The 14,152-nt window shown below is 40.3% G+C and overlaps 1 protein-coding gene across 1 annotated transcript in view; it reads right to left on the reverse strand.

Annotated features, from left to right (window-relative positions):
- Positions 1 to 9,724: 9,724 nt before the first annotated feature.
- The window catches only part of LOC107552792 (G-protein coupled receptor family C group 6 member A-like), an 8,341-nt gene continuing 3,913 nt past the window's right edge, over positions 9,725 to 14,152 (reverse strand). Inside the window, exons 3-6 of the mRNA XM_016234788.1 lie at positions 12,315 to 13,076; positions 12,008 to 12,205; positions 10,874 to 10,997; positions 9,725 to 10,767 (exon numbers count right to left, since the gene is read on the reverse strand). Coding sequence (XP_016090274.1) covers positions 9,725 to 10,767; positions 10,874 to 10,997; positions 12,008 to 12,205; positions 12,315 to 13,076 — 2,127 coding nt within the window. The remainder of the gene's footprint in view (positions 10,768 to 10,873; positions 10,998 to 12,007; positions 12,206 to 12,314; positions 13,077 to 14,152) is intronic.

Below are 14,152 nucleotides of genomic sequence, written 5' to 3' on the forward strand. Positions count from 1 at the left end.
GCGTGACAGAAATAACATGGCCAGACAAAGTAACCAATGTATTTGCATTGATACATTTGCATTGGATGAATTCCCTGACTTTGTGTGCCAGCACACTCATCGTTCATGTCATGCCATGTTTGTTCACAATGCATCCTGAGGGCATGTCAAGCCTAGTTACACTATTTATTCTGACATTTTGTTAACTAGCATCAAACTGCTGACCCATGACGTAGATCCGTATTTATTGTGCTTTTTAGAAGGAACCGGTCTGTGGGGTCCGGCAGCGCATGGCCCGCTTCCACTGAGCACCCGCTTTGCAAATGCTGTCAAAGCGTTAAAAGCGTTGCATGCAATTATTTAAGTGTGGTCATGTGATCACCAAGATAGAGTTGTTTGTTTGTATGCCTATCATTGGGTTGTTTCTCATTTCACCTGGAAGGTGTTTCTTTTTGCTTTTCTTTGTTTGGCTTTAATTTGATTTATGAAATGTTCACATGTTAGAAAGTGTTGAGATTTAGTAAAATGTGTATATTATATATACATCGAGGGAAGGAGGATGTTTTTCTGTGAAATGGTCTTGGTGTGCAGTGAAATACTAATGTAAGGAAAGCGTCTTTCATAACTTTCTTCACTCAGAGAGCTTTTCCTCATAATGGTCCCCACATGCGCTCAGATTTCCTCAACTAAGGAACTTGCGTTCTAATTCTTGTAATGATATATCCTTTTTTTACATGCTTAAAATGAATTTACTTGCAGAAGATTGCCTTAGTAATGAAACTTCCTCAGTTTTCTGTTTTTGGTGTAATTATTTAATTCCTCATTATGTTCTGCCTGTAAATGACTTGCAACCATTTTCCTTTGAAACAAGCTTGATTGATCCAAATAAGAGTTATAATAATGGAAAGTAAGTATATTCACAAAGGGGGAAAAAAATCATTAAGATCGTGAAATTACATTTTATCAAGCACATTTGATTGTGTATAGTTTTGTAAAATTTCTCATGTTTGTACAATGTTTTCTACGTTTTTTTTTCCCCACATCAGAAAAAAAGCATCTGTGTTTTAAGTTATCATTGGTACAAACCTGCAGTATAGAGGAGATCATTGCTTTCCTCAAGGACAAATGTTGATATTGTGTGAAATGTAGACAAATAAACAGACAAATAAAATGTTCTGTTACACATTTAAATAAGCTTACAGTGATTGAATTAAGGTTTGTGTTCAACAGCAGTTTAACAATACTTATCAATGTCAAAATAATTGAGTCAACAAAGAAAATGTCTCGGGTTACCGTCGCAACCTCGGTTCCTTGAGAGTTCGTCCGAGATTGCGTACTGTCTGAGTAGGGACTACATTCATGGCCAAAAGCTTTGGCAGTGACAAATTTTGTGTTTTGCAAAGTTTGCTGCTTCAGTATTTGTAGATTATTTTTCCACGTTTCTATGGTATACTGAAAAACAATAAGCATGTAAGTTTTAAAGGCTTTTATTGGCAAAAAAATATGAGTCAATATTTATAGTGTTGACCCTTGTTCATAACCTCTGCAATTCTCTCTGGCATGCTGGATATTAACTTCTGGGCCAAATCCTGACTGATGGCGATCCATTCTTGCCTTATTAGTTCTCGGAGTTGATCACAATTTGTGGGCTTATGCTGGTCCACTCGCCTTTTTAGGACTGACGACAGGTTCTTTATGGGATTGAGATCCGGGGAGTTGACTGGCCACGAATCCAAAATTTCAATGTAATGATCTTCGAGGCCACTTCTTTATCACTGTTGCTTTGTGACATGGTGCTCCATCATGCTGGAAAATGCATGGATCATCACCAAATTGCTTGTTGGAAGAAGTCGCTCTTGCAGGAAGTTTTGATACCATTCTTTATTCCTGGCAGTGTTTTTGGGCAGAATTATGAGAGAGCCCACTCCCTTGGTTGAAAAGCAACGCCACACATGGATGGTCTCAGGATTCTTCACTGTTGGCACAACACAGGACTCATGATAGCATTCACCTTTTTATTCTCTGAGCAACTGATCTTCCAGAGGTCTCAAACAGTTCATCAGAGAAAATAACTTTGCACCAGTCTTCTGCTGTCCAATCCTTGTACTTCCTGCAGAATTTCAGTCTGTCCTTGACGTTTTTCTTGGAGAGAAGTGGCTTCTTTGCTGCCCTTTTTGACACCAGGATATATATTTTTGTAATAAAACAATTCTGTTTCATAAAATTAAGTATGCCACTTACAGGACTAAGACTTTGAATGTTAAAGTGCAAATTAACACCTGACCACTCTTGTGGGTTTGCTACGGTTACAATTAAAAATCATAGAAGGGTAAATACATTGAAATGTAAGCAAAACAGCTACAACAAATAAAACTGATAATGGGTGTGTTAGATTTATAGTGTGTGAATAATAATAAAGTAAACAAAGTATTGGCAGCACCGAGGGGACCTCAAATAAAATTCTGCTTAGGGGCCCATAAAGGCTTGGGCCGGCCCTGGGTCAAGTTCATACACTACATGGTTGAGTGTGTAGTGCATCATTTTGGGACGCAGCTCTATACGACTGGAACACCAAATTTGTTTTATAGAATTCACAATATTTCCATGTGACGTAAAGTCCCAAAATAATATTTAGCCTACCTGTAACAAAGAGGCAGTGGCGTTAGGATCCATGTGCAGCTTTATTAGTTCACAAGGCAGGTCATACAGGCATAGATCGTTAACTGGCGTTAGAAACAACGAAGGCTGGGCAGAATCGTAAACAGTGTTCGTAATCAGGGTCGAGGCAGGCGGCAGACAATCAATGGCATGAATCAACAAGGCAGGCAGGGTCAGAATAGGTAGGCAGCAAGCAATCGTAAACAGTCCAGGTAATCAACAGGGTAAACGCTCAGAAATGTCTGCAAGGCAAAACAAGACTTCGCAATGAGAGCAGGGAAGGCACAGTTTAAGTAGACCGGGCAAATAGGAAACACCTGTGCAGGTGATTAGACTCTGGCATAGGGCATTGTGGGAACTGGAGTCCGAAGGGATCGCTCAGTACTCCGGTGATGGTTCCCTCTGGTGGTGATCGGAGGGAGCCACAGAGGCTGAATTTGTGACAGAGCAAATGGGCAGGCAAAGCTAAACGGAATGAAACCGGAGTTATTTGTCTGAGGATTTGAATGGACCCACGTACCTAGGACTGAGCTTCTTGCAGGGTAACCGGAGACGAAGATCCCGAGTGGACAACCAGACCCACTGACCCGGCTGATAGTTGGGATTAGTGCGCCGATGGCGATTAGCTTGTTCCCTTGTCCGATGGACAGCTCTCTGGAGATGAACATGAGCCTCATTCCACATCTCCTCACTTTGTTGTAGCCATGAATTCACAGCTGGAAGTTCTGATGGTTCCCCGGACCAGGGGAATAATGGGGGTTGGAAACCCAGGACACATTGGAATGGAGTGATACCTGTGGCAGGTTTGCGGAGAGAATTCTGTGCATACACGGCCCATAATAAGTAGCGACTCCAGTCGGTCTGATCGGAGGAAACGAGTGAGTTCTTGATTGAGACGTTCCACCTGACATTGTGGAGGTGAGACTGACATTGATATTGAGCTGCCGGCAGAAGGCTGACCGGACTCGGGAGGTGAACTGAGGACCCCGATCCGAAACCCCGTCTTCAGGAAGGCCGTAAAACCTGAACACGTAATTGCATAGGACCTCGGCTGTCTCCAGAGCAGTGGGTAGTTTGGGTAGAGGAATCAGGCCTTGGAAAAGCGATCGATAACATTGAGAATGGTAGTGGGACCCTGTGAGGCAGGCAGATCTGTTATGAGGTTGATGGCTATGTGAGACCAGGTGCGTTGTGTGAAGGGTAATGGTTGTAAGAGGCCAGCAGGTAGTTGATGTAAGGATTTGGTTGTGTTGCAGGTTGCACAGTCTCGGATGAAGGCGATTGTCTCTGCTTGCAGCGTGGGCCACCAGAAGCGATTTAATAACTGAAGAGTAGCTGCTATACCTGGGTGTCCGGAGCCGGGAGTTGAGTGAACTAGCTGGATGACTCTGTCGTAGAGCTTGCGGCACGTATGTGAGATTAGGTGGGGTTTCGGCTGGAGGTGGTTCGGTGCCCTGGGCGTCTGTGATCTCAGTCATTATGTCCCATTGAACGGGTGCGAGAATGATGGATTCCTGACTGGGAGAAATTGTGGCTGATTCATAGAGTCGAGATAGGGCATCCGCCTTTGTGTTTTGAGAGCCTGGACGGTAGGTTATTGTGAAGTTGAATCTGGTGAAGAACAGAGACCATCTTGCCGGTCTATGATTGAGTCTTTTAGCTGATTTCAGATATTCCAGATTGCGGTGATCGGTGAGTACAATAAAGGGGCGTTGGGCTCCCTCGAGCCAGTGACACCACTTCTCAAAGGCGACCTTCATGGCAAGAAGTTCTCGATTGCCCACATCGTAATTCTGCTTGGTGGAATTGAGTTTGCGAGAATAAAAGGCGCAGGGGTATTACTTCGGGGGGTTACCATGTTGTTGAGAGAGAATTGCCCCAATGCCCGTGCTGGATGCGTCCATCTCCACAATGAACTCTCGTTCTGGGTCGGGATGGTACAAGATGGGTGCGGTTGTAAATCTCTCCTTGAGCGTCTGAAAGGCTGAACGGGCTGCTGAGGACCATTCGAGGCGCTGACTACCCTTCTTGGTCATAGACGTCATGGGAGCTGCCACTGTGCTGAAGTTACGAATGAATCTCCGATAGAAGTTGGCAAATCCTAGAAAGCGTTGTAGTTCTTTTAAGGTGGTAGGTAGAGGCCAGTCGACAACGGCTCGTACCTTCTTGTCGTCCATGGCCACCCCTCCTGAGCTGATCACGTATCCGATTGAAGGTCTGTGGTAGTGAATTGGATTTGGCCAATGCCCAGCCATCTAGCGCTGCCACTGCCAAATGAGATGTACAGGGAACAAGAGGAATATTATGAGTTTTGGCAAAATTAGCATCAATGAAATTTCCTGCAGCCCCGGAGTCAATTAAAGCCATAGCCTCGGTGATCTGCCCATTAACTTTTAAGATGACTGGAATCTCTAAAGCAGTGGAAGTACTGAAATTCGGACTCACAGGAGAAAGATTGCGAGGTGGCCGAGTGGGACAGGAAGCTCTCATGTGTCCAGATAGTCCACAGTATAGGCACAGATTCTGGCGAATGCGTCTCTCTCTCTCCTTTCAGATGAGTAAAGCCGATCTGCATGGGTTCGGTGTCAGGAATTGACAATGACGCGCCGACCGAAGCTGAAGAGAGCTGAGTCTGACGACGAGAGCGAAGGAGGTTGTCAATCCGAATGGCCAGTTCGATAAAATGATTTAAGGATCTCCCCTCGTCTCGGCAGGCTAATTCAGACTGCAGTTCCATGCTCAGTCCTCTGCGGAAGTGTAGTTTGAGAGGATCCTCCGGCCACCCTGTTTGTGCAGCGAGAGTGCGGAACGAGAGAGCGTAATCCGACACCGAACCTCTGCCCTGGCGTAATGATAACAGCTGCTCACCCGCCTCCTTTCCATCAGCGGGATGCTCGAACACCTCCTTAAACCGCTGGATGTAGGCCGAGAAGGAAGGGAAAACAGTCTGATTCTCACTCCACACCGCGGTAGCCCACGCCAATGCCCTTCCGGTGAGAAGCGAACAGATGAATGCGATGCGACTATTGTCTGTGGAATACAACATGGGTTGTTGATGAATAAACATGGAACATTGGAGTAAGAAACCCTTACATTTTGAGGGTGAGCCATCGAACTTCCTGGGGAACACCAAACGAGGGCTGGCGGTGGAAGTAAGTGAAACCGGGGCTTGAAGCAGTGGATTCGAAGGAGGGGCGTGAGCTCCGGGTGCTTGCAGACAAAGGGCTTGCAAGGTCTTTACCATTTCTTCCGTTAGCGAGGTAAGTCGGCTTAATTGTTGCTGGTGTGTGGCCAGAACCAATGCCTGAGCACATACCTCTGTGGTGAAGTGATAGAACGCTGCTGGATCAATTTCAGGCAAAGTCTTCTGTAACAAAGAGGCAGTAGCATTAGGATCCATGTGCAGCTTTATTAGTTCACAAGGCAGGTCATACAGGCATAGATCGTTAACTGGCGTTAGAAACAGCAAAGGCTGGGGAGAATCGTAAACAGTGTTCGTAATCAGGGTCGAGGCAGGCGGCAGACAATCAATGGCCTGAATCAACAAGGCAGGCAGGGTCAGAATAGGTAGGCAGCAAGCAATCGTAAACAGTCCAGGTAATCAACAGGTATACAACACAGGGTAAACGCTCAGAAATGTCTGCAAGGCAAAACAAGACTTCGCAATGAGAGCAGGGAAGGCACAGTTTAAGTAGACCGGGCAAATAGGAAACACCTGTGCAGGTGATTAGACTCTGGCATAGGGCATTGTGGGAACTGGAGTCCGAAGGGATCGCTCAGTACTCCAGTGATGGTTCCCTCTGGTGGTGATCGGAGGGAGCCACAGAGGCTGAATTTGTGACACTACCGGTAAAAAGACAAACGTCAGACCAGGACTGTTTGATTCATGACATTTGAATCACTCTCTGTCATGGTTTACCAAGTGAGGGAATTGCACGCAAGTGTGACTTGCAAGACATCAAGACTAAACATGAGACATTACATTTTGCTTCAAGTTCAATGGAACGGACAGATCTGCATCATTATTGTTGTGCACTAATAAAGGCATACCTAGGAAGTTTTCATATGTGGGCTTGTAACACTACAGCAAAAGGTATGTGGACACCTAATTTACAGGTTGTGCTATTTCCAGTGAAGATGAATCTCAATGCTACGCCATTACATGACGTTTAGGAAATAATGACACTGTTGAAACAGATTGAGGAGGGACGTTTTCTTCTGAAGAAAGTAAGATCTATATATAAATTGTTTAATGAGTCTGGTGTGCAAAATCTTGACTGGCCTGCAAAAGCTCAGACCTGAACCCCACTTGGTGATGAATTGAAATGCTAGCTGCCCACCAGACCCAGAATCAGTGTATGAATGGAAACAAATCCTCACAGCCATGTTCACCAGAAGAGTTAAAGCTGTGATAGCAGCAAGGGGAGGAAAAACATGTCAAATTAAATGTTCAGCAAGAACATATATGGGTGTGGTGTGTTGAGAGCATGATTTTTAAAATGTAAAAAAAAAAATATATATATATATATATATATATACGGTGTATGTACATATATATATATATATATATATATATATATATATATATGGTCATATAACTTTACAGCAAATACTTAAAATTGTCTTATTCCTTAAGTAATAAGGTAAATATCTTAAGATATTTTATGACAGGCATTCTGCTCTGCTAAGCAAGACTATGAACCAAAAAATTTAATTATCTTTACATCAGTTTATGACTGATACTAGAAAAACTCTAATTTAGAAAAAGGATCATATTGTTTAATAATTATTTAAAACTGTATCAACATCATTTGATAAGTTCATATTGTGCACTGCTCTTGTGTCTTGGTTTAGACTTAATTTGCTTGTGTATGCCTGGGGACCAATTCACATTCTTGGATATTGTACATTTAGATCATCTCAACAAATATTTGACAAGATTATACGCAGCATTATCTTCCAACAACATTAGCATCCTGAGCATGAATTTCAGTGTAACTTTATCTAAACATTTGAGTAAATATTATCTTTGTGTTGAACTGTGTTGAGAAATATTTCCATTCAAGTGACAAAACTGGACATGCTAGTTCAGAGAGGGGAATACCACAAAACAACAACTGAAGACTGCATGCCACAGGCAATAATGACTCCACTGTCTGCTTTTGTGGTTGTGAGAATGACATTTCTTACAGGTAACAATAAAGAATTAATTCATCATCAGTCACATTTTTAGAACCGCTGCAGAAGTTCAATTTTTTCGCCATTGCATATTTGCGCCCATCTCTCAAATTTCAAGTAAGACCTTTCTCACTCTGGGTGACATTTGATATTGAAGCCTGTAATATTATGCTCAGGGTGAGAGATAATAGGTAAACCTAAACATTTAACATTTACACAAACCTTCGCAGAGAAGGACATGCAAATACTCCCCAAATTGTAAACATTCAAAGTGAGCTACCACTGAGTTTAACACTTCAACTTAACTCTGCAAAACAACAACACTTTGTTTCATGTAACTGAAATCCTTAACAGGATGTAGTGCCAAGTAATTCGCAAAATAGCCAATTACTAAGCATGATTGAGGAAACAAAGATTTCAGCATGACATAAGCAACATGACCTGCTTCCCTGTCTGAGACGAGAGTTTGCGGCTTTTCTCAATCCACAAGCCTTTGGCACTCTCACTATGTTTCTCTCATAGTATCAGTGATGTGTCAGGCCTCTAGCCAAGAGAGACACTGTCACATGAAAGAGAGAAAAGAAGAGCAAACAGAAAAGACATAGTTTCATTCTCGACAGGATATGGAAGATGTTGTCTGTAAATTTACAGGAAAAGTCCCAACTTCTTGAAAATTAATTTTAATAAAGTAAACCATTTTCAAGGATTTGTCCCCCCCAGATTGTAGATATGCAAAATGAAATGGGTAAATGTTGCATTAGTTAATGCATTGAGCTGCGCAATCAATAATAGCTTTACAGCATTTATTAATCTATAACACTAATTTCTACATACAAATCAATTTTAATATTAATTTATTATTCATAATATTTAACAGTAAATATTTATTATAATAAATAAACTAAAACATTTTAATGAAATGAAAATCAATAAACTTCATTAATAAGTTTATAAAGTTAATAGTTCATTTTAAATAATCAAGTTAAAGTTAATGTTGAAAACATAACAGTTCATTGTTATTTTCTAACATTAGGGAATGCATTAGTCTAGTTTCTACTAATGCCTTTTGATATTAATAATATTTCAGAGTAAATATGTTGTTATTATAATACCATATAAATAATTTTGTTATACAGTATAATATAATATTATATTAAAACATTTTAAAATAATAAAAAACTTAAAGTTAATGTCAAAATAATTACTTTGTGTTAGTAACAAAAATTGTTAACAAACTAAACATTATTGTAAAATTGCTAGTTAAACAATTTACACAATGTACACAAAAATATATAATTTCACAAATACTTACATACATATACATGCATACATACATACATACATACATACATACATATGTGTATATTTGTTTTCCACAATTAAATGAAAGTATTAATCATTCAGATTAAGCATCATAAAGGTTGGCCTTTCTTACAGAGCTTAAAGGGGACATTGAATGAAATGTTTACCTTTTGGGACTAGATAGCTAGCTATTTGAATAAGACCACCTCCGAGCCATATGCAGAGTGAAAGGCAGCAATTCATGCATCTTGTGTCGACATGCCCCACGGAAGAGAGGGGTGGGGTAAGCAGTAGCTCATTATCATTTAAGGAAACATGCACCGAAATGGGTCGCTGTGAACAGAGCTGTTTTTGATGAGGTAAAAAGAGTATTGTTTTACATGACCATTGAGGAATTTGAACCAAAGTATGTTACAGACATTTCCCTAAAGAATCATACCAACTTGTGGAAAATGAGCATCCGATGTCCCCTTTAAAAGATCATTGTATGTGAAAAACAAAACTGAGTTTATTAAAGTTTCATGTCAAATGAAGACCAAATGTCATCAGAATGGTTGCTTTGACTCAGGATGTCAAATTCTTGCATCAAATTATTCTTAGTACTATTTTAAGCCACGTTATCTATTTTTGGTACCGAAACTTGTTTCTCCTCAGTCACAAGTGATGGATTGGATATGACATAGACTGAATTCTCTGTTTTAATTTGTGGGTCAGTTCCAGTCAAGTCCCTGATGTTCTCAGCACTCTTTCTGGCATATTCATAAACACTCTTCAGGAATGCATCTTTGGTATTATGCTCCTTTTTGAAAAGAATTATGTAACACTTTGGCAAAAAGTGGCAGCTCAGGATCCCGTAGTTTGAAATGAGAATGACAACCACCTCCACAGCCGGTACATATTTGCCACTGGTGGTGATGTGTACTGGGATGAAGATGACCCAGGCCATGAGGTAGATGAGCATACCGAATGTGATGAACTTGGCCTCGTTATACTTCTGCGGAAGTTTTCTACCTTTATAAGCAAATGTGAAACATATCAGCGCCAACAAATCTATGTATCCCAGCATTAACCCAAACATCACATTTGAGCCCTCTTTGCATTCCAGGAGAATGGATTTGGGCTGCACCACTTTGTCTTTAAAAGGCATGTGCAAGGTCAGCCAAATAGCGCAAATGGTGCCCTGAAGCCCCATGCAGATGCACACGATCACGTACGGCTTGTAGAGTTTGCGCAGAAGCTCCGTCAGCTCTAGGTTCATCTGAAATGCCAGAAGGATCTTCAAGGACTTCACCAAGATGCATGAGACACACAGCGTGAAGTTCAGGCCAAAGATGACCTGCCTCACCCTACATGTCTCATTGCTCGGTTCACCCACAAAGAAAATTACACTGACAAAACTGCCCAGCAGGGAGAAAAGAATCAGATGACAAAGCGGCCCGCCTGCAGCCTTTACCACCAGAGAGCCCCTTTGCCAGAAGAACAGTGCAGACATCGAGAAGAGGAGGAGGATACCAAAGGCAGCCAGAGTCAACAGAATGATAGCGAGCCCATAATCCCACTCAAAGTACTCATAAAGCTTGGGATGACATTCTGAGCTATTAGTGCTTGACCACATATTCTCAGTGTCGCACTTGGAACATGCATCTGCATCTGAAAGACAGTTTAAAAACATTGTATTTATTGACTGCTGGGATAAAATTGGAAATGAAGATCAGAGATTGTCATCTTTAGTGTAAAGTGCCACCAAGGAACTTACCTGTGTGGTTGGAGTATTGGTTTTCCGCGCAGACGAGACACTCATAACAACAAGTGTGCTGACCCTCTGCTGTTTTTTTGTACTCCCCTGGCTGACAGCTCTCTGAACACTTAGATACCACGTTCTGAGAAGAAAGGAGTGAAAAAATGTTTTAGGGAAGGCTTTATAGAACCTGCAATACACAGCACTGAGGAAATGAAGAGTCTCAAGGCTTTCCATCTTAAAAATGCGGGGTTTGTGCGTGAAATGTTTTAAAAGAACCGATGTGGAATGCTACAACGCATTCTACAAGGTATACCGGTCCTAATTAAGCTATTGTGGAACTACAGACTCCTTAAAGGTACATGGTGATGGTGGACAAAAGTATCAGATGGGAGGAAAATATATAAATTCAATGTTTTTGCTTTTTTGCAAATTAATTTTTTCCTCCCATTCCATATTTTTCTTTTATCATCATGTCCCTTTGGTCTCTCTGATATGACGTGACATTGCTGCATGTGAGAGCCACTGGAAAATAGACACATCTGTCGAAAATAATAAAACCAATAATAATAATAATAATAATTAAGGATGCACCGATACCACTTTTTCCAGAATGATTCAGATACAGATACTTTAATTTTTTTGTACTTGCCGATACCAATACCTGTATTTTCATTGCATTTGTAAATTTTAAAAATATTGGGTCCAGAAACCAAAAGAATAGGTGCATCTCAATAAATTTGAATGTCGTGGAAAAGTTCATTTATTTCAGTAATTCAACTCATCATGTTATTTGGATTAATTTAGCAAAGAGATTTTTTTTTCACACTTAATCATGCCTGTTAAAATGTACAAGCTTTTGTTATACTTTACTGTTCATTTTATTGTTCTATCATATGTCATCTTTAATATAATAGTGCATTAGAGCTGCTACACTACAGCAGCACAGTAATCACAAGATATTTTCCAGTAATAATGTAGGGAACCAATCATTATATATATCTTTTAACAGCGATGAGCATATTTTCTGAAATATAAGTCGCATTTTTTTAATCATTATTGTACCAACTCAGTTAGAAAACTGGATATCTGACTTTTTTATTAGTAGAAAATCTGTCTTGATAAAAATGACTATTAAAGAGTATACATTACCTCAATATCACTTAGATTCTTCCTAATGAAAGTGAAACTGCTGTTAGATGGATAGTATTCTGCGATTATGTCATGTTCCTCAGATTCATGTTCATCCCATAGGCAGACGTCATAGCCCAAATTAACGTCACCATTTGCATCAAAATTGTACATTACTCCTTCTTTCTCAAAATTGACATTCCTCAACTGTTTAAAGAGCTGAAACACAAACATGCAATGACTTTTAGGATTTTGATTGTGACAAGGCAAAAAGAAAAAAAGAGGATTGAATTTGACAGCAAGTGTCTCATATAGTGTGGTAAAATACCTCCCAGGGCTTGATAGTTGTAGGGGTCTTGCATTGTCTTTTTACACATAGTTCAGCCACAGCATTAGCAATAGCACTGACTGCCATCTGAACACTGAAGACCATGTCCGAATGTGTGTTTTTGATCAGGTTCTGTGCTGCTTTTGCAGCATTTCCTATATCAGGCTGTTTTAAAAATTCCTCCAGGAATGAATTTTTCAGCTCAGCTTCACTTTCAAACTGTAGATCTGTTAGGTATTGATGAAAAGTTGTAACATTTCCACTCTTGAAGGTGAAGCCCAATACATTTCCAATATCTGAGAGGTTTACGTCTTTCAGAATATGTTTAGCTGTTGACCAGTTATCGCTGGCCACCCATACTTTATTACTTGAAACATTCCTACTACGCAGGCCCTGAAATAGCAACTTCATTTGAGATGATTTAGCAAATGAGACCACCACATTAACCTTGGTATTGCTTTCAATGATGTCCACAGTCTTGTTGATATGGATGTTTAATTTTTGTTGATCTGCTAGTGAGTCTGGTAGGATCGCCTTAAAGGCCACACAAATTCCCTCGGTTTCAGTGTGCTTAACAAAACTTTCCATGGCAGAACGCCCATAGTCTCCATCTGTAATGATAATGCCAATCCAGGTCCATTTATTGTCCTTCAGAAGTTGTACCATGGCATGGGTTTGGTACTCATCATTGGGGACAGTCCTCATGAAAGCAGGGAAACGACTTTTGTCACTCAGAATCATAGCTGTAGATGAATAACTTATCTGCACAACAGATAAACAGACAGCAATTAAAGGTGAAATTTATTACACTCTTAAAATTTAAGTTTTTTTTATTGCCATCTATAACTCCATGAAAAATCTTTAACATTCACGAAACATTTCCATTGGACAAAACATTCTTTATAGTGGAACAAAGGTTTTTTAGATTATTAAAATGTTCTTCACACAAAGGAAAATAAATGGTTCTTTTAAGAACTGTTTACTGAAAGGTTCTTTGAGGAAACAAAAATTATTCTTCTATGGCATTGCTGCAAAACCACCCTTTTGGAATCTTTATTTTAAAGGAGACATATTATGCCCCTTTTTACAATATGTAATATAAGTCTCTGGTGTCCCCAGAATGTGTCTGTAAAGTTTCTGCTCAAAATACTCCACAGATCATTTATTATATCATTTTGAAAATGCCTATTTTGAGTGGAAGCAGAAACGTGCTGTTTTTGGGCCTGTCTCTTTAAATGCAAATGAGCTGCTGCTCCCCGCCCCCTTTTTCAGAATAGAGCTGAGCCATTACAGCTCATACCTGCTAAAAACATCTGTTTTGGTTCTGGCTATCATGTTTATCGCGCTGAAATCATGCGTTTTTTATTAGTTTAAACTTCTGATATACAGTTTTCTGAGTGCACACAACCGAAGCACACGGACAGAAAGTGGCTGTCACAGCATGTGAGTACTCAACTAAGTTCTCATTCACACACATTCACATAACGTTAAAAACACACGAGTTACAAAAACAGTCGGTTATGTCTGTGAAGATAAACAGCTGGGAAATAAATTGCATGTTTATTTTAGATCTGCATCTTTAGAACTTTGGCAGCAATATACATTAAATAAATCAATAAATCCACTGCTCTCTTGTCTCCTCTGAGGCTGGGACTCTAAACAGTGTTCTGTGCTCGTCTGTGCAGCCAAAGACAGAACAGTTAGCATGTTTTGCTCAAACTTTCGCCATGGCATTACACCGTTGTCGCTTGCGAAATCAAAATGACAGCGCTATGGGTGGAAATTTACAGATTAAGGGGCGGTGATATTATAATGAGATCCCTTTGCCACGTCACCAA

Source organism: Sinocyclocheilus grahami, unplaced genomic scaffold (genome assembly GCF_001515645.1).
Source record: "Sinocyclocheilus grahami isolate Dianchi unplaced genomic scaffold, SAMN03320097.WGS_v1.1 scaffold459.1, whole genome shotgun sequence".
Taxonomy (NCBI): Eukaryota; Metazoa; Chordata; class Actinopteri; order Cypriniformes; family Cyprinidae; genus Sinocyclocheilus; species Sinocyclocheilus grahami.